The sequence below is a fragment of the Typopeltis vanoorti genome, chromosome 23 (assembly GCF_054136105.1).
Source record: "Typopeltis vanoorti isolate ZY-2024b chromosome 23, IOZ_Tvanoo_1.0, whole genome shotgun sequence".
Classification (NCBI taxonomy): Eukaryota; Metazoa; Arthropoda; class Arachnida; order Uropygi; family Thelyphonidae; genus Typopeltis; species Typopeltis vanoorti.
This window is the reverse complement of record NC_143571.1, coordinates 9,606,868-9,626,111: the sequence shown is the minus strand read 5'-3', so window position 1 is coordinate 9,626,111 and position 19,244 is coordinate 9,606,868. Positions and strand designations below refer to the sequence as shown.

Sequence of the window (19,244 nt, the reverse complement as noted above, 5' to 3'; positions counted from 1 at the left end):
TATTATGGGCAACTCCAGGGAGTCATTAGACTCATCGAGGGAGGCCCCAAATCATATTCATCACAACTATTCGACATTCATACAGTATCAATCATACCTCGCCTTAAACTCACTCACTGTCACAGCATCCACCACAGACTTAGGGAGCTCATTCCACTCATTCACTACTCTAAAAGTAAAGAACCCAGCTCTAACACCTTTACTAACCACACTTTTGCACAGTTTCCATGGATGTCCCCTAGTCCTTCCCACAACCAGCCCTGTTCTCAAAAATATCTTCTAAATTAATTTTATAGAAACCCTTCAGTAATTTGAATGTCTCAATCATATCTCCCCTCCTCTGCCTATCAACCAATTTTTGCAACAAATTCTCAACCTGCTCTCATACGGTTCATTCCACAGACCTGCTATCATCTTGGTCACTCGCCTCTGGATCCTCTCCACCTCCTCCCCATCAAGAAGAAACCTAGGTGACCAAATCTGAGCACAGTAGTCGAGATGGGGTCTTATCAATGCTCGATACAGAGGAACAATAACCTGCTTGTCAACGTATTCTTCAGAAACCAAGTGATTTGATGAGCTGATTTGGCCACTTTTGCAATGTGTCCCCTAAATTTCAATTCCTTATCCACCAACACTCCTAAATCTCGTGCCTCATCAATTTCCTGGAGCACGGTTCCACCAATGCAGTAAACTGCCACCAATCTTTTCACCCCAAAATGCATAACCTTACATTTTGCCACATTAAATTGACATCCATTCTCCTTAGCCCAGACCTCCAATCTATCCAAATCATCCTGCAAAATTTTGACGTCATCTGCATTCACTATTGCCCTACCCAACTTCGCATCATCCACAAACAAATGAACTGTTCCCCTCAGATCCTTTCCTATATCATTTATGAACAAATTAAACAGCAGTGGTCCAAGAACAGATCCTTGTGGCACACCACTAGTCACAGGCCGTCTTGTGGACTCTACTCCTGAGTAAACCACTCTCTGATATCTCTCCGTCAACCACCCTCCTATCCATCTCACCAACCCTATGTCCATTCCCATATGCCGCAATTTACTGATTAGAATTGCATGTGGTATCCTGTCAAAGGCCTTAGCAAGGTCCAGTAGAATCATTGTAAACCCATTACCCTTATCCAGTTCAGCCGTCACTGTGTTATAATACGTGAGCAAGTTACTGAGGCATGACCTACCCTTCACAAAACCATGCTGTCCCCGATACACTATCCCATTTTCTTCTATCCAATCTTGTATTTTCCTCTTGACTATTTTCTCTAAGACCTTGATAATGATTCCTGTTATGCTGATTGGCCAGTAATTTTCAACAGCAGCCTTGGAACCACCTTTGTGCAGTGGAACTATTTTCCCCTCTTTCCACCCACTTGGGACTGACCCAGTCCTGAGGCTCAAATTAAACAAAATGGTCAAGGGCACTGACAATTCTTTGGCCGCTTCACGTACGACACGAGCTGGTATACCATCCAATCCCACAGATGTATTGACATTGAGGTTCTGCAATAGACTAGTTACCTCTACTTCATTCATCACAATTCCAGTATAAGCTGTTGGTTCTTCCATTCCTGCAAAGTCACCACCTGGATGATATACTCTTGCAAAGTGCTCGCTCAGTAATTCCACAATATCGACTGATTCGGTTACCTCCCTACCCTCAGCATTTTTTAAGATCATTCTCCCATGAGCATTTTTCCTTTTACTTGCAACATATTGAAAAAACTGTTTGGGATTCTCTTTAGCCTGAGTGGCCAATTTCATTTCGTAATCTGCTTTTGCTTTTCTTACCACCCTTGTTACCATCCTGGCCTGAGCTTTATACTGTTCCTGCACCTGATGGTCACCCTTCTCCTTAAATTCCCTCCACAATTGTTTCTTTTTTTGCAGCTCAAGCTTAATAGTGTTATTCATCCATTTAACCCCTACTTGATTTATTATTCGGACTCTTGGTATACAGTCAACCATTGCCTCCTGCAAACAGTTCTTAACCACCTCCCATGCACTATCAACATCCAGCCCTTGCAGTTTTACATGCCATGGCATTGAGCCAAGCATACACCTAAGCTTGTCATACTTACCAGCCCAGTAATTCCACATGTACCCTGTCTTAATTGGAAATTCCACTCCTTTGGCCACCTCCCAAGTCATGACCTTATGGTCACTCTCACCAATTCGTGGCAACATGGTCATGTTCGTTACAGCCACATTCTCAGTTGCAATTACTAGGTCCAGCACTCTCTTCCCCCTGGTATTTTCCAATACATGTTGCCGTAGATAGTTGTCCCTTATTAACCGCATAAAATCCAATTCCTTCCTCCCATGTGCCCTCTCCTCTTTCCAGTCAATGTTACCATAATTGAAATCACCCATAATAATTACCCTCCTTCCACTCATTTCTTCTATTTGCTTATGCATACTATCCCCACCATCCACTCCATCACCCGGTCGATATCAGCACCCAATTGTATATTTTGTTTTGCTAGATTCTATCTCACACCAAACAGCCTCAAATGTGCTTTTTTCCCCCATCCTGCAGTTCAACTTCTATACTCCTTGGCTGAAGCTCATCAGCTATCATCGATAACACTCCTCCCCCCTTTTTATTCACCCTGTCACTCCTGAACACGCTATACCCATCGCATTCAATCCCACTAGCTTTATCATCTTCTGTCAGCCATGTTTCACTAATACCGACAACCTGTGGCCTGGAAGTGCCAACCATGGCCAAAAACTCTTCCTTCTTGTTCCTAATACTCCTGGCATTAGTGTACATGAATCACAGAAGCCCATTTGTCCCATCCCTACTTTGATGCCTTATACTAACTATCCCATTCTGATTTGTTGTCCGTCGTACTTGCTCGGGCATAATATACTCATTCATACACTTAACTGCCCCCCTAAAGTCTGCATATCTACTCCCCCCCTCTTAATAAATCTAGTTTCCCTGAGTCTGTACATCCACTTCCACATCATTCATCAACACTCTTTCAAGTCTCCGTACACCAACTCCATTCAAATGTAACCCATCCATCTTATATAAGTCCTTTCGCCCATCGAACTCATTCCACAAATTCCACACCACTCTCCATGCATAACCCACGCATAAAGTCATTGGCAATTATGGCCCTCCTTCTAAACACTTCGCTGTCATACTGTGGTAAGATACTCACCATCCTAACTCTCTCACTCTTCTCTTTTGCTAGCTCAAACAACTCCCTCACATCCTCTATCATTTCCATTTTGTCCTCTTTCAAATCATTCGTTCCTGCCACGATTATCATCTCTTTCACCCTCTGTTTTTGCAGTCGAATAGATTCACTGACGTCCTTTATGATCGCACCCGGCTGGTACGACTTCGTTAAACTCTCAATTATTACGCCTCTTAATAGCGAATCCCCATACAGCACTCGCTCCTTCATTTTATTGACGTTTACGAACATTCTATTATTTGCCGTCACAGACTTCTGCTGGTTATTTGTCGGTACGTTCAATACACATTTTTCCATACGTTCCAGTTGTCTTTTAGCTCTGTGTATTGCACCATTCAAACGGGCAATTTTGCTACTCGCATTTATCTCACCATTTTCATTATCGATCAAATCATCCATTCTTTCTGTGTTTCTACCTTCATTTACACTTTCAGCGACGCTCTCACACCTATCTGGCACTACCACGCAATTCTCTAGCACACCACCATTTCTACATTCTGACTATCGTTAACGATATCACTCTCGATACATGAAACACGCTTGAAGTCCTCATTCTCTTTACACTTTCTACACATATTAACTCCACTATCACTTTCTAACCAGACTCCCACCGCTCTTCGCAAGGCATACATCTCACAGACAGCACATTGCATAAATTCGTTTACATCAAAACTCTTAAACAAACATGGCGACCTGGCCGCCATTTTTTTCTTTATTGGTGCCATGTGTATGCTATCTTTTCTTAAAAATAATAATTAAAATAACAGAAAACACGCAAAAATAGCACAGACACACCAAGAAACAAATAGCAAACAATACTACTTAAAATTCTAGTAAAATATCTAATGTTAACACAAAATACTACTAATCTTTTCAGGAGCTCTCGACAAGCCGACGATCTAATCAGTGCGACTCAGTTTTGCAGTAATAAACTCAATATGAGAGTACTGAGTTTATTACTGCAAAACAATTAAAGGTTTGCTTCTTTTTGAACTCTTCATTCACACTGTTTCTGCAAAGCAGAATTCATGAGGATTTCCATTTAATTTTTTAGTTTTGAATAAGATAAAAATTTCAAAATAAGGCTAACTTGTTAAAAATATCAATAAAATTGCAATTAATTGTAAAAGGATTTCAAATAAAAATTAATAACTCAAAACTTTTAATATTAGAATTATTATCTATCCTGATTTATCTAAGCCCATCCATGGTACTAAAGGTGCTATAGGTTTACAACCACTCATATGTAGCACTGTCTGTCATAAAAAAAGGACATCTTTGCAAGTTTGTCTTAGGAGCATTATTTTTAGACTTAAATCTATAAGGAGCCTGCATAGCTCAGTGAAAGTGGTGTTTACACTCCTCAGAGCTAAAACTCCCGAAGAAAGAGCATCACAAGTTCGATTCTAGTCACTGACTAGAGGAACTTTTTCTAAGCCCTTTTTTGACTGGTTCCCAAGTTAGCCTATCTCTGGCACGGGCAAGTAGGTTTTTGATCCTGTAAAGTCAAGAAAATCGACTGTAGAACCAACCCACACTATTTTCAGACATTATTATGTTAGAGTTAGGTACCACGAGATGGTGGCACTTGCAAACTGTCTCCTCACTGTGTGCTGCTCAACTAGTGATAGCATAGGGTCAGCTATCTCTGACTAAATCTGCCTTTGGAGACTGAACTTCCCACTCAGTCTCCAAAAGTTAGATAGGGCTAAAACAGCCTTGCCTACTCCCTATATGGGAATAAAAAAAAGGCATTAGATGATTAATATTTATATATCTGTAATGATGCACGAACACACACACACACACATGCACACACATAAGAATATAGCATCAGTGAACATGTATGTAAAACGATTTTTTTATTACTATTTTAAAGCCAAGTATGCTTAGCCAATCCACCATCTTGGTTGGCTGAGAGTATGGAATCTCCTTTCTCACTACAGTTTCTGCACAAGTTAATTTTGTAATTTTTTACTAATTTGATAATGAAATTTCATTTATGTGATTATATAGTTTACTAATATATTATATTTATCATTTCCTGTAGGTTTTGTGCCGATTCTGAAGAGAAAGGTTCACATCAGGCTCACAAACAGTACAAAGTACAGGCATTCTAAAGGATGGACAGTGCGACAAGAAAGGAAGGCAAAATCAAACTGTGAGAAGAAGAAGCTGAGCAGGCCAAAGAAGAAATTCCAAAGAGGTTTTCAGTATGTGACCATTAAAAGGAAGAATGACCATAGAAGAATAAATTTTAATGAGTGCGCAGGGAGGCAAAAAGAAGTAGATGAAATAATTGAATTACTGAATTATCGGTATGACTGATAATCACTTTGCAGGAGTGCATCATACAGGTGGAGATAATGTCATATAAATACAAGTCCTTTCATCCATCAAATTCATTCCAAACATTTAAAAACTATATGCCATTCGTCATACATAATCTATGCACTGACTCATTCCCTCAATCATGATTTTCTCATTTCATTTCTATTAAACTTTAGCAACAAACTTAAAAATAATCTCTCATCATACTTCTTGTTCAGACTGTTCCAGTAACTCATTCATTTCCTCTTGAAATTAAATATTTCATAATTAAAATGCCCACAAGCATCACCTCTTCTTTTTTGCTGGCTAAAACAATTGGTCTACACATTTCACAGTCATTGTTCTAGAAATTTCCTAGGCTTATAACCACAAATTATAAGTTATTAATATCAACAGCACACCTCCATGGAGTCAACAGACTCATTACAGGAAGTATACACTGTTAAACACAAAGCTCAATAAACCGTGCTTTAAACTCATCAACATGTCACCACACTTTCAAGCAGGGCATTACACTTACCAACCACTCTATATGCAAAGAACCTCTTCTCATCCTTCCTTAGAATTTCCATAGATGGAAACTGTAAAAAAAATTTGTTGGAGAAATTTTCTTACAGAAATTTCTAAACTTTCTTAAAGAAATTTCTTTCCCATTAACTTGGTAACAATCAACTTATATATCTTACCAACTTATATGGCTCAATCATATCCCCTCTTCCTCCTATTCATGAGGCATTACAAACTGCATTCCCTCAATCTATTTTCATGCCAATACATTCCAAAGATCAGAAACCACTTTAGTCAATCTTTTCTGGACCTTTTCTAATATATTTCTTTCCCCACGAAAACCAGATGACAAATTCTGTGCACAATGGAGGCCTGAACGATGACTTATATGAAAAAAAAAAGAAAAAAAAAAGAAAACCTTATGAGTTTACATGATAAACATATCCCAATAACATAACCTCTTTATTTTTGCATATCAAGGGCTTCTGCATTATTGCCATTATTTGCTGTGATGACTTCAAAACTTATTCAATGTGGCCCCTAAACTTCAGATCCATGTTACCACCACTCCTTCATCTCGTCTACCTCCTTCAAAATTTCCCAGCTAAGTATATACTTTGAATCCTATCCTTGTCTATCAGATTTTAGTCCCTTACACCTTGCAACAATGAACTACCCAGTTTCATTCACTTATCCACACACAATTATTCAAATCCTCCTGCAGAGCTACAACACCTGCTTGACTTCTCATCATTCTGCCCAGTTTTGCATCATCTGTAAACATCACCATCAAATTCGTGACATTCACCCTCAAGGGGTGTACAGGATATGATAGTACTACATGAAAAATTTACATCATTACTAACTTCCTATCTACAATTTTCCTCCAAATAAATCTGTTACCTGTCAAGGCTCCAACATTGTCAGATCTTATATTCCTATCTTCCAAGACACTTTTCTGTATCAATCCACCTATATCTTGGTCTTCCTCTGGGTCTTTTTCCAGCCAACTGGCAGAGAACACTTGTTTTGCTAATCTTTCCTCTCCCATTCTGTTAAAGTGACTTTACCACCTGAGATTAGCTCTGCTAACACATTCCTGGATGCTAACAATGTCAAGTTCTTTCCTAATTTGCTCGTTCTTAATATGATATTGCCACTGATGCCATTGTTCATACCACTAATCTTTCTCAGGACTCTCATATCTGCGGTCTCCAGTCTATGGTCAAGTGTTTTACTTCTAACCCAGCTCTCAGATCCATAAGTTAAAATTGATTTCAACACTGTCTTATATACAGCTAATTTTGTGTTTTGACTAATGTCTCTCTTATTCCATATAAATTTATTCAGTTGACTTCCTACTATACCAGCTTTGTTGATCCTGTTGTCTATTTTCATATTTCACTTACCATCTTCAATAAACATCGTGCCTAAGTAGCTGAGGCGTTTTACTTGTTCTATGGGTTCTCCATTCACGATGCAGTTGACATTTTTAATGCTTCTGCCTATTTTCATTATCTTTGTCTTGTTATTGCCGACCTTCATACCATATCTATTATGACAGTTATTCAATTTAGTCAGGGAATCTTGCAGACTTGCAGCAGATTTATTTAGAAGTATAACATCATCCGCATAAAGCAAAGAGCTGACATTAATACCACTTTCCTTCATAATGTGATCCATATAGATAACGAATAACAGAACGGATAATGTACATCGCTGTCTGACACCTTGGATTTAACATTAAGCCATCTTCCTGTACTTCCTTCAATTCTAACTGCTGACTTACAACTCAAATAAAGACTAAATACTGCTTGATATAATGCCCCACTGAAACCATGAAACTGTAGCGTACAGAGTAGCTTCTCTCTTTTGGCACCTTGTCATATGCTTTTTCCAGATCTACAAAACTTAAATACAGATCTTTGTTATATTCCTATGACTTCTCAATTATTTGTAGTAAAGTGAAAATCTGATCCTGACAGTCTCTATTTGGCCTGAATCCAGCTTGTTCTTCACCAAGCTTCTCTTCCACAATCCTTCTCAACCGTTTTCTCAAGTATACTAGCATAAATCTTACTAGGAACACTCAGTAGAGAAATACTTCTCTAATTCTCACATTCAGTTTTATTTCCCTTTTTATATATGGGTACTATTAGAGCTCTACTCCAATCATCTGGAATTCGTCCTTCTTTCCAGGCCCTCTGAACTATGCAGTGCAGCCACTATAAGACCTTTATACCTCCATACTTGAGCATTTCTGGTCTAATATCCCGCCGTGGACATGGATATTTGTGATTGTCTGTGAAAGCACTACTGGTGGTAGTCGGCGGTAGATGACGTTGGTGACAGATGATGAAGGTTGGTGGAGTAGTGAGAAGAGTTGATGCACTCTCTCGATGAGTCTTTGGACTCCCTGGAGGTGTGATATAATAATAATATATTAATAATAATTATATCATCTACTCCAGCTGCCTTTCCACATTTCATACTTTTATTATTATTATTATTATTAAACAAGACCTCATGGAGTCAAAGACTCATCTAGGAGGTCCTTTTATCTCACACACATCTCATCATACCGCGTCTTAAACACATTCAAACTCCTTGCAGACACCACACTCTCAGGCAAGGCATTCCAATCACTCACAACTCTGCATGAAAAAAACCTGCCTCTCACTCCTCTACTCACACCCTCTTTATACAGTTTCCAGGGATGACCTCTGGTTCTCCCCTGATCTCCCACTATTCTCTGTAGAACTTCTCCACCATTGATCCTATAACAACCCCTTACCAACTTGTAGGTCTCTATCATATCTCCACTCTTCCTTCTCTCCACTAGACTCTGCAAATTACATCTTTTCAATCTTTCCTCATACTCGACATTCCAGAGGTCAGAAATTACCTTAGTCAGTCGACTTTGGACCCTTTCCAACATCTCTTCATCCTTCTGAAAATCAGGTGACCAAATCTGGGCACAATAGTCCATGTGTGGCCTAATCAAAGCCTTATACAATGGAAAAAGAATCTCCCTACTTCTACATGTCAGTGTCCTCCGCATCATTCCCAGAAGTCTTTGTGTTGTCTTCACAATTTTGGCGATGTGTCCTCTAAATTTTAGATCCTTATCCACTATCACCCCCAGATCTCTTATTTCCTCTACTTCCAACAATATATTCTCACCAAGCATAAATTCTGCATCCCATCTTTGTGTTCCAAATTTTAAAACCTTACATTTTGCAACATTGAACTCGCATCCCCATTTGCTTGCCCAATCACTCAATTTATTCAAGTCTTCTTTGCAAGGCCACAACATCTTCACTACTCTTTATGGTTCGTCCCAACTTTGCATCATCTGCAAACAACTGAATATCTCCATCCAAATCTTTGCCAATATCATTAATATACAAGTTAAATAGTAATGGCCCTAAAACAGATCCCTGAGGCACTCCACTAGTGACTTTCCTTTTCCTGGATATTGCAACCCCATACACAACTTGTTGATACCTATCAGATAGCCAGTCTCCAATCCAATGCACTAATCTAATATCCAACCCCATCTGCTCTAGTTTGACTGTCAACTTATCATGAGGTACTCTATCAAAAGCTTTTGCGAAATCCAAGTATATTACTGTGTATCCTTCTCCTCTGTCCAAGGAAGCAGTCACTTTATTGTAATAAGTAAGTAGATTACTAAAACACGACCTCCCTTTAGCAAATCCATGCTGTCCATCAAAGATTATACCATTGTTGTCAACCCAACTCTGGATCCTAGTTCTCACAAGCTTCTCCAACAACTTAACCACAACATCTGACACACAGATAGGCCTATAGTTTGATGCTTGAGTTCGATCACCTCCTTTATGAAGTGGCACAATCTTGCCCTCCTTCCACTCTTTAGGGACTTGACCAAGTGCAAGACTCGTATTAAAAAAATATGTCAAGGCAGGTGTCAACTCTCTGGCACATTCCTTCAGAATACGCGGTGATATATTATCAAGTCCCACAGCCTTATTTACATCTAGTTTACTCAACTCCCCAAACACCTCTTGCTCACTTACAGTCAGTCTCTCCTCCCCATCATCAACTGCTCTTAATCTCTCCATGAAGTCACATTCACAAGATTGAAAGATCTTTATGAACTGCTCATTAAGTATCTCCACCACACATTCTGCAACAGCTGTCTTTATACCATTTCCTCCAATCACTGTCATCCTTCCATAATCATTCTTTCTTTTGCTGGCTACATATCGAAAGAACTCCCTAGGATTCTTTTTAGCTTCATTAGCTAACTGCTGTTCATACCTCTCTTTAGCTACTCTCACCAACCAAGTCACCCTCCTTGCCTGGTCTTTGTAGATCTCATGAAATTGGTTACTTCCACTTCTCTTATGCTGCCTCCACAATGCCCTTTTTCTCTGTATTGCATGCTTAATCTCTTTATTCATCCATCTCACACCTACCTTATTTAACCTTCTCACCCATGGTATACATTTAGACATTGCATCTACTAAATATTTTTTGAAAATCCCCCAAGCTGCATTGATCTCTTTTCCAGCCAACTCCTCATTCCATGCTACACCTGCAAGCTGTCTCCTGAGCTCTTCATAATCACCCCCCTTGTAGTTCCACATATACCCTTTTTTCACAGGGGTCCTTGCACTGCTGGCAACCACCCAAGTAATCACCTCATGGTCACTTTCACCAATTGGTGGATGATTTGATACCTCATTGATAATTACATCCTCCAATGAGATGACCAAATCCAAGACCTTTAATCCTCTTGTGTCCTCTGTTACATACTGTCTGAGGTAGTTATCCCTCAAAAACTCAAGAAACTCATTTTCTTTACTTCCAGTTGCTATCTCTTCATTCCAGTCTATATTGCCATAATTAAAATCACCCATAATGATCACCCTTTTCTTATTTGCTTGGCTTATTTGACTATACATTTCACTATCACCACCATCCACATTACCAGATCTATAACAACATCCCACCAAGTATTTGATTCTATTCACCTCTATCTCACGACCATACTGCCTCAAAACCACTGGTCCCATTTCCCTCTTGCATCTCTACCTTGTATGGACATAACTCTTTCTCTATCATCAATAGCACTCCTCCTCCCTTTTTACCCCTTCTATCCTCACGAAACACATCATACCTTTCCATCTCTATTCCTGTCAGGATGTCATCCTCATCTAACCATGATGGCTTTTTCTCTTCAAGTATGGATATGTATTCCTGATTGCATGCTTGATCAGTGTTTTTATCACTGTGCTATCATCGCTACTAGTTTCATTTAGCAATTTTTCAAAGTAATTACTCCATATTTCAAGGATATCTTTTTCTCCAGTTTTCATATCACCTTTATCATCTCTAACCTTCATTTCTGAGCTTTTTCAACAACCTCCAGAATATCTTACCACATTCTTCATATTTATTTTCTATGTTCTTACCAAAGTCTTCCCATGACTTTTGTTTAGCAAGTTTTACACAGTGTTTAGCTTTCTTACATTTGTCTCTGAATTCTATAAGAGAACTGCCTGTTTAACTTCCTGTGCCTACCATGGAGTTCTGATTTTTCTATCCTTGCAGACAACCTCACCACATGCCTCTCTGGCTGAATCAATTAATGTTTTCTTCAGAGCTTACCACTGAATCTCCAAGGTTTGATTCCTATTCTCACACTCTTTCATTTTTTCTTGAATAATGTTTGTATATTTTAATCTACATTCACATCTGAGAGCTGCTGAACTTTTATTCGCTTTAGAACTTTCTTACATGTTCTTTTTTTCAATATGAAATTCTATTTTATCCTGCTCAAGACTACATTGTGATCACTTCCAATTTCAAATCCTCTGTACACGCTAGTGTCCTGCACCAGTGAGAAAACATCACTATCAACAATAACATAGTCAATGAGACTTTTCTTATTCCTTGCGTCTTCTCTCCATGTGTATTTGTGCACATTTTTATGTTCGAACATGGTGTTAGTAATAACCAGTCAATGTCCTGAGTAGAAATCCAACAGGTATTTGCCATTATTATTAGCTCTGCTCTTTTCTCCAAATTTTCCCCAAATATTTTTATATATTTGACAATCATTTTCTACTCTGCTATTTAGATTCCCAACAAGGATCAACTTTTCATTTTTTATTGTGTCAGATGCTTTCTCTAAAGCCTCAAAAAATTCCTCTACTTCTTCCTTAGTACAGTGCTTCCCATAACTTTCATATGGGAAGCGCTTTCATATGAGAAACATGGTGTTAGTAATAACCAGTCAATGTCCTGAGCAGAAATCCAACAAGTGATAAAAAGAAATAATAAAAAGAAATTTAAAATGTTTTAAGACTAAGTCAAATGTTTTAAGACCATGTCAAACATGTATGTAAGATGCTAAAAATGTAATATTTGCATTTGATTTTTGCAATATTTGCTGTGTATATTTTGTACTGAATATAAAAACAAATATTATAATAATATGTGTCTGTATTACAATTTTTTTCTTCGATGGGGTCCATGAAATATTTTAATATTTCCAAAGGGGCCTTTACACCCATAAGTACTGCCTTAGTAGACCCTTCTGTGGGACCATAGGCACAAATAAGTCTCATCGTGAAGTTCCCCATTCTGATATCTGTCTACATCACTCTACTTTAATTATCTGCCATTCAAGAAGATTAGCCTCGTATTTAGTGTTGAATACTATGGCTACTACTTCTTTTCCTTGATTGTCATTGCCTGAATATAATATTTTGTATTTATTGCTCAGAAAGATCACACCAGTTTTAGTCTTTTTTGTTTCAATCACCCCTATTATGGCAATCTGGTACTTATCCAACTCCTCAGCTAGCTCCATTTCTTTGCCATTCAGGCTTGTTACGTTGATAGTACCGATCTTTAACTCTGGTGATATTAAGTTCATCTGCAAACAATTGTTGCATATATCCAGTTAAACATATCCCAAGATCATTAATTTCACATCTAACAGCCTGCTGGAATTGTGGTCATCTACTTTTACTCCAAATGGGTATAATGTCATAAAATTAACAGTACCTCCATCTTTTTTTTTTTTCTCTCTACTCTCTCACAATGCTATATTTCTCTATTTTTATTCCTTCCTCTATGTTAACCTCAGTTAATTAAGTTTCACATATCTAGTAATCCTTGATCAAATGGATTCAACAAAATCCACTAACTCACTGCTCTTATTTCCTATACTCCTTGTATTACAATGCAAACTTGACAATTCATGCTTCTGTCATTATTTTGTGTCATTTCATGATCCCGACTTTCTCTTTCCATCAATCATAAATCCTTACTTCCCAGATATGAACAATTCCACTGTGTCTAAAGTCATTCCACATGCACTGCTTTTCTTCACTTTTCCAAAGTGAAGAAAATTTCCAAAGCAACTCAATTTGAATCGTATCTGAAGTTATGTAACAGTTATACTACTTTTGCTATACCTTTCACACAACCTCAGATACGATTCAAATTGAGTTCTGTCCAACTGAAGGGGACTCTCATTATTATTATTATTTAGGCCTCCAAGGAGTCAAAAGACTCATTGCGGATAGGAAACACAAGTCTATCAAGACTCATCAAGGGGAGGTACCTTCTAGGAAACACAAAGTCTATCATACTACTCCTTAAAATCATTGACCATTCTTGCTCTCACCAGTCTATCAGGCAATACATTCCACAGTTCAACCACCCTCCATGCAAGGAAACCACTCCTCACCTTATTGATCACAGTTTCCTTTCATAACGTCCAGGGATGGCCCCTTGTCATCACTCCTTCCCGCTGTTCAACCAAGCAAAAGAACTCCCCAATGTCAAACCTGTAACCACCTCTCAACAGTTTAAAAGTCTCAATTCATATCATCTCTCCTTCTTCTATCTACTAAACTCTGCAGTCCACATTCCTTCAGCCGATCCTCATAACTAACATTGTACAGTCCTGAAACTGTCTTTGATATCCGCCTTTGTACCCTTTCCACAGTTAATCTATCCCCTTCAAATACTGGGGACCAAATCTGAGAACAATAGTCCAATTGCAGTCCGATCAGGGTCCCACACAACGGAATGACAACTCCCCCATCTCTGCAGGCCAGCGTCTCCCTCAGCACTGCAGCAATCTTCTGTGCCACCCCCACCACCCCTGCAACATGTCCCCCGAATTCCAGGTCTCCACCAATCATCAACCCCAGATCCCCCATCTCTCCCACCCCCTCCAGAACAGTTCCTCCAATAGAGTATGCAGCATCCCATCAATGTGTCCCCAACCTCAAGACCTTACATTTTGCTACATTAAACCGATACCCCCATTCATTTGCCCATCTGTTTAGCCTATTCAAATCCTCTTGCAGGACTACCACATCTGCACTATTACTAATAACCCTTCTCAGCCTCACATCACCTGCAAACCACCAACAATGTCATTAACATAAAGGCCAAACAACACAGACCCCAGCATTGAGCCCTGTGGGACCCCACCCGCAACCCCCACCTCCCCAAAACTGCACCACCACACACAACTCTCCGATACCCACCAGACAGCCAATTCTGAATCCAGTTGACCAATCCGACATCCAAACCCATGTGCCGCAACCCAGCTGACATTATTATAATTACGGACAACTTCAAGGAGTCCTTAGACTCACTGAGGTAGGCCCTAAACATCATGTCAAAAACTATTCAGCATTTGCACAGCGTCTATCATACTTTGCTTTGAACTCATTCACAGTCATGCATCCACAACAGACTCTGGCAGTTTATTCCACTCATTCACCACTCTCCAAGTAGAAAATCTAGTTCTAACCCTTGCTAACTACACTCTTGCTCAATTTCCATGGATGCCCCCCCCCTCCCTCACCAGTTCTCCCACCACCACCACACCTGTTCTGAAAAATTTCCTCTGAATTGATCATGTAAAAACCCCTCAGTGATCAGTAATTTGAATGTCTGAATCATATCATCCATTTTCTGCCTATCAACCAGTTTCTGTAGATCACAAATCTTCAATCTGTTCTCGTAAGATTTATTCCATAGACCAGCTACCATCTTGGTCACTTGCCTCTGGATCCTCTCTACCTCCTTCCCATCACCAAGAAACCTTGGCACCCAGATCTGCACACAGTAGTCAGCATAGGGTCTTATCAAGGATTGATAAAGAGGAACATAACCTACTTGTCTCTGCTCGAAGTATTCTTCAGTAACCAAGTGATCGGATGAGCTGATTTAGTCACTTTTGCTATGTGCTCCATAAAACTTTAACTCCCCATCCACTAACACTCCCAAGTCTCTGGCTTCGTCAATTTCCTGGAGTACAGTTCCACCAATGTAGTATATTGCTGATAATCGTTTCATCCCAAAATGCATAACTTACACTTTGCCACATTAAACTGACATCCATTCTCCTTAGTCCAGTCTATCAATCTATCCAAATCATATATGATATAATCATATAGATGAAGCTCATATGTCAGATATACATAATAAATAAAATAATGAGAGGAGGAGAAGATAGTGTTGTCTGTAAAAAGCATACCAATCATCAATTTAAATATCTTTAATTCTTGAGAATGATTTCTTATCTATCAAAATAATTTATTAAGTTTATATTGAAAATTAAATAAAATTAACTTACCATTCTGACCACAAATGTGACAGTTGCTGGTATTCCATTCTGACCATTCAGATATTATACAGTCAACTGGACAATCCTCATAGCAAGGTTTAGTGAGATACCTAGATCCACCAATGGGTTTTTCGACCTTTATAAATTAAACAAGTAATAAAGCAACTTAAAATATATATAAAAAAAGATCAATTAATAAATAATAGTATGCCAAAACCTGAAGAAGGAATGAAAGATAAGCTATGAGTTTGAATATACTAAAGCCATCCTATACTTAGGTAGAGAATCTTGGGATGCATATATTTGTATTGTTACTGTATTTATAAATTTAATACTAACTGGCTGATTAGCAAGCAATTCAATTAAGATTATTTATTATTATTTTTTTAAGAAACACAAAGGCTAAGTTTTCAAATGTGGCTATCTCATCATCATCAATTTCCTGATATGTACCTTCAAGAGATGATTCAGGCTACTATGACAGCACTACATAAAGTTAACATTATTATTAATTTCTTATCAGCAATTTTCCACCAAATTACATTTTTGAAAATTATGGAGACAACTACTGTGTTTGAATAAAAACTTTAGTTTAATATAACTAAAATCTACATTAATAATAGTAGACAACACTAATAATAGGACTCTAGCGTTGATGTATAATTTTTTATTTTTATTTATTTATTTTTATTTTTTTCTCACCAGAGGTCAGGCCAACAATTGTTGTAGCAGTTGGTCAGTGTAGTATAGCTTGTTTCCTGTGTATAGTTGTATGCTCCAGAAGATGACCTTGACATAAAGGTCGAAACGTCGAATGTAGATTTTAGTTATATTAAACTAAAGTTTTTATTCAAACACGGTAGTTGTCTTCATAATTTTCAAAAATGCATTCGGATCACCGTGTAAGCCTAAAAGAAAGGGTTCCACCAAATTAGTTTATTACTTATCAGCATGCCAATAATATCTAAGGCACTTCTGACTGAATCAACCCATCTAGATCTTGGTCTTCCTCTGGGTCTCTTTCCTGCCCTTTTGATCCAAGATTTATTTGTTTATTTCTGCTTTATTTCTAATCCAACTCTCAAAACTGGTCTGAACACCATCTTATATACTGCTAGTTTCATGTTCTAGTTACTTTCTCTCTTATTCCATATAAATTTATTCAACTGGCTCTCACCATACTAGCTTTGCTTCTTCTGTTGTCTATTTCCAATTTAATTTATCATCTTCACTAAAAACTGTGCTTAAATAGCTGAAATATTTTATTTGTTCTATAGGTTTTCCCATTGGGAATTTACCGTAAGTTTTCTATGTTCTGTCAATTTTCATAGTTTTGGTCTATTGATTCCTGATTTTCATGCCAAATTTGTTACATCTTATGCATTTAGTTAGAGAATCTTGGAGACTGGCAACAGATGTAAGGAGTGCATCATTAGCACAAAGCAAAGATGATTAAGTTTGATATCTCAGATTTTAATATCAGGCTGAATGCCACTTTCTTTCATAATGCGATATAGATGAATAAGAGTGGAGATAATATGTATCTTTGTCTTATCCCTGAGTTTACATCAAATCAACTTCCTGTATTTCCTTCAATTCTAACTGTTGACTTACAACTTAAATATAGACTATATATTGCTTTGTATAATGTTCCATTTACTCTATATAATTGTAGTGTTTTGAAAAGCTTTTCTCTAGGCACCTTGTTGCATGCATCTTCCAGATCTACAAAACCCAAGTACAGATCCTTGTCATATTCTTGTAATTTCTCCACTAGGATATTTGTATATAGAAGCTAATGACTTCCCAGAAATATATGACCTTTGCATTAATTCAACCTTAGTATCTCTTCTGGGTCTGGTTCCCACTGATGAGATCTTGATAAAGGTTGAAAGCAGTATGGGTAGTGAACCCATCCCACAATGCAAAGCATTATGGGAACAACATTATTCTCATCTGGTCCACTCCCCTATTCATTCACATCATCCTTAACTTCTACTGATACCTTGTTTGTATCACTCATTACACTTCCTTCCAGCAGCAACCTTTCCAAAACCATTCAGATGCAGTCCATCACTCACATACAGTTCCATTCATTCCTCAAACTATTCTCCACTGCAATTGATCACTGTCATACCTGGATAACATGCTAACTATCCTTGATACCACACTGTTGTCTTTCACTCTCCTCAATAATCTCCTGATATCCAATCTCACATTCTCCCTATGCTCAATTCAAATCATTCATTTCAGTCACAACCTCCCTTGCACACATACTTTTCATATCCAGCACCTCAATCACCCTATTCATTCTCCCTTCTGGAAAACAGACCATGTGCATCCTCTCATCCACATCTTTTATGATAGAATCTACATATAGTGTTATTCTTGAGTCATTTGCTACCTCTTTCTCTCCAATATCTTTAATGTTATTCTTTTGCACTCTTCCATTTGTATCCACTATATATCTAATTTAATTCTGTATATGTCTCATCTCATTCCTCATCTTAGCCATTTCATTCCTCAATTCTTGTATTCCAGCAGTCATTCTTCTATTGTTTCATCAGTCAGTCTTTCTTCCATTCTTGTCATCATGCCAGCTCCTGTTTCATCAGTCAGACACACTGCTACTACTGTAATTATATCCAGTTTTCTTTTTTTTAATCATTTCTGTATGCACAATAACAATCTCCACACTGGTATTCTCACTCTTTTAGCTATCAGTTTTTGTCTTGCATCAATCACTGCTTTTCACCTTTTTTTTTATTTATTTATTTATTTTTTATTTTTAGTATTCTTCACTTCTGGTTTCCAACTTTCATTCAAATCACTGCCATTCATTAACATATCACACTTTCTACTGACCCTCACCTTCTCTTGTTCAACCTATCATCAAACAAATCTGCCACATTCACCCACCCACATAGGTTATAATTATACTCTTTACAACAAACTATTTTAGTGAAATCCACACCACTTAACACACTCAATTTTTGTGCAATGCATCTGGTTAACACTTAGTTCTTACTACCATTTTTGACCAACCAACTTTCGTTATACTCTTCCTTGCAGTACTGAAAAAGTACTTCAAACTGAATAACTTCCAAATGCTAAGATGCTACTCTCAATCACAACCAAACCAGACTAAAATTAAGTTAAAGTTATTACATATTGCTAATGATTAATATCTGAACTTGTCTTTTTTTCTCAGATTGTACGTCACAGGAGAATTAACTGTTTTCCCTCTACTTCAGACAAAAAAAAAAAAAAAAAATACATGAACAAATTGAAAAATCTAAAAACAATTTACATAATTATTATTATTATTATTAAACAAGACCTCATGGAGTCAAAGACTCATCTAGGAGGTCCTTTTATCTCACACACATCTCATCATACCGGGTCTTAAACACATTCAAACTCCTTGCAGACACCACACTCTCAGGCAAGGCATTCCAATCATTCACAACTCTGCACGAAAAAAACCTGCCTCTCACTCCCCTACTCACACCCTCTTTATAC

The 19,244-nt window shown here is 37.9% G+C and overlaps 1 protein-coding gene across 6 annotated transcripts in view; it reads right to left on the bottom strand.

Moving 5' to 3' along the window:
• LOC150093608 (thrombospondin type-1 domain-containing protein 7B-like) overlaps positions 1-19,244 on the bottom strand; it is a 950,748-nt gene that overhangs the window by 364,449 nt on the left and 567,055 nt on the right. For all 6 annotated transcript variants that reach the window (XM_090412735.1, XM_090412734.1, XM_090412733.1 and 3 more), the window contains exon 20: positions 15,732-15,858. In XM_090412735.1, coding sequence (XP_090268861.1) covers positions 15,732-15,858 — 127 coding nt within the window. The remainder of the gene's footprint in view (positions 1-15,731; positions 15,859-19,244) is intronic.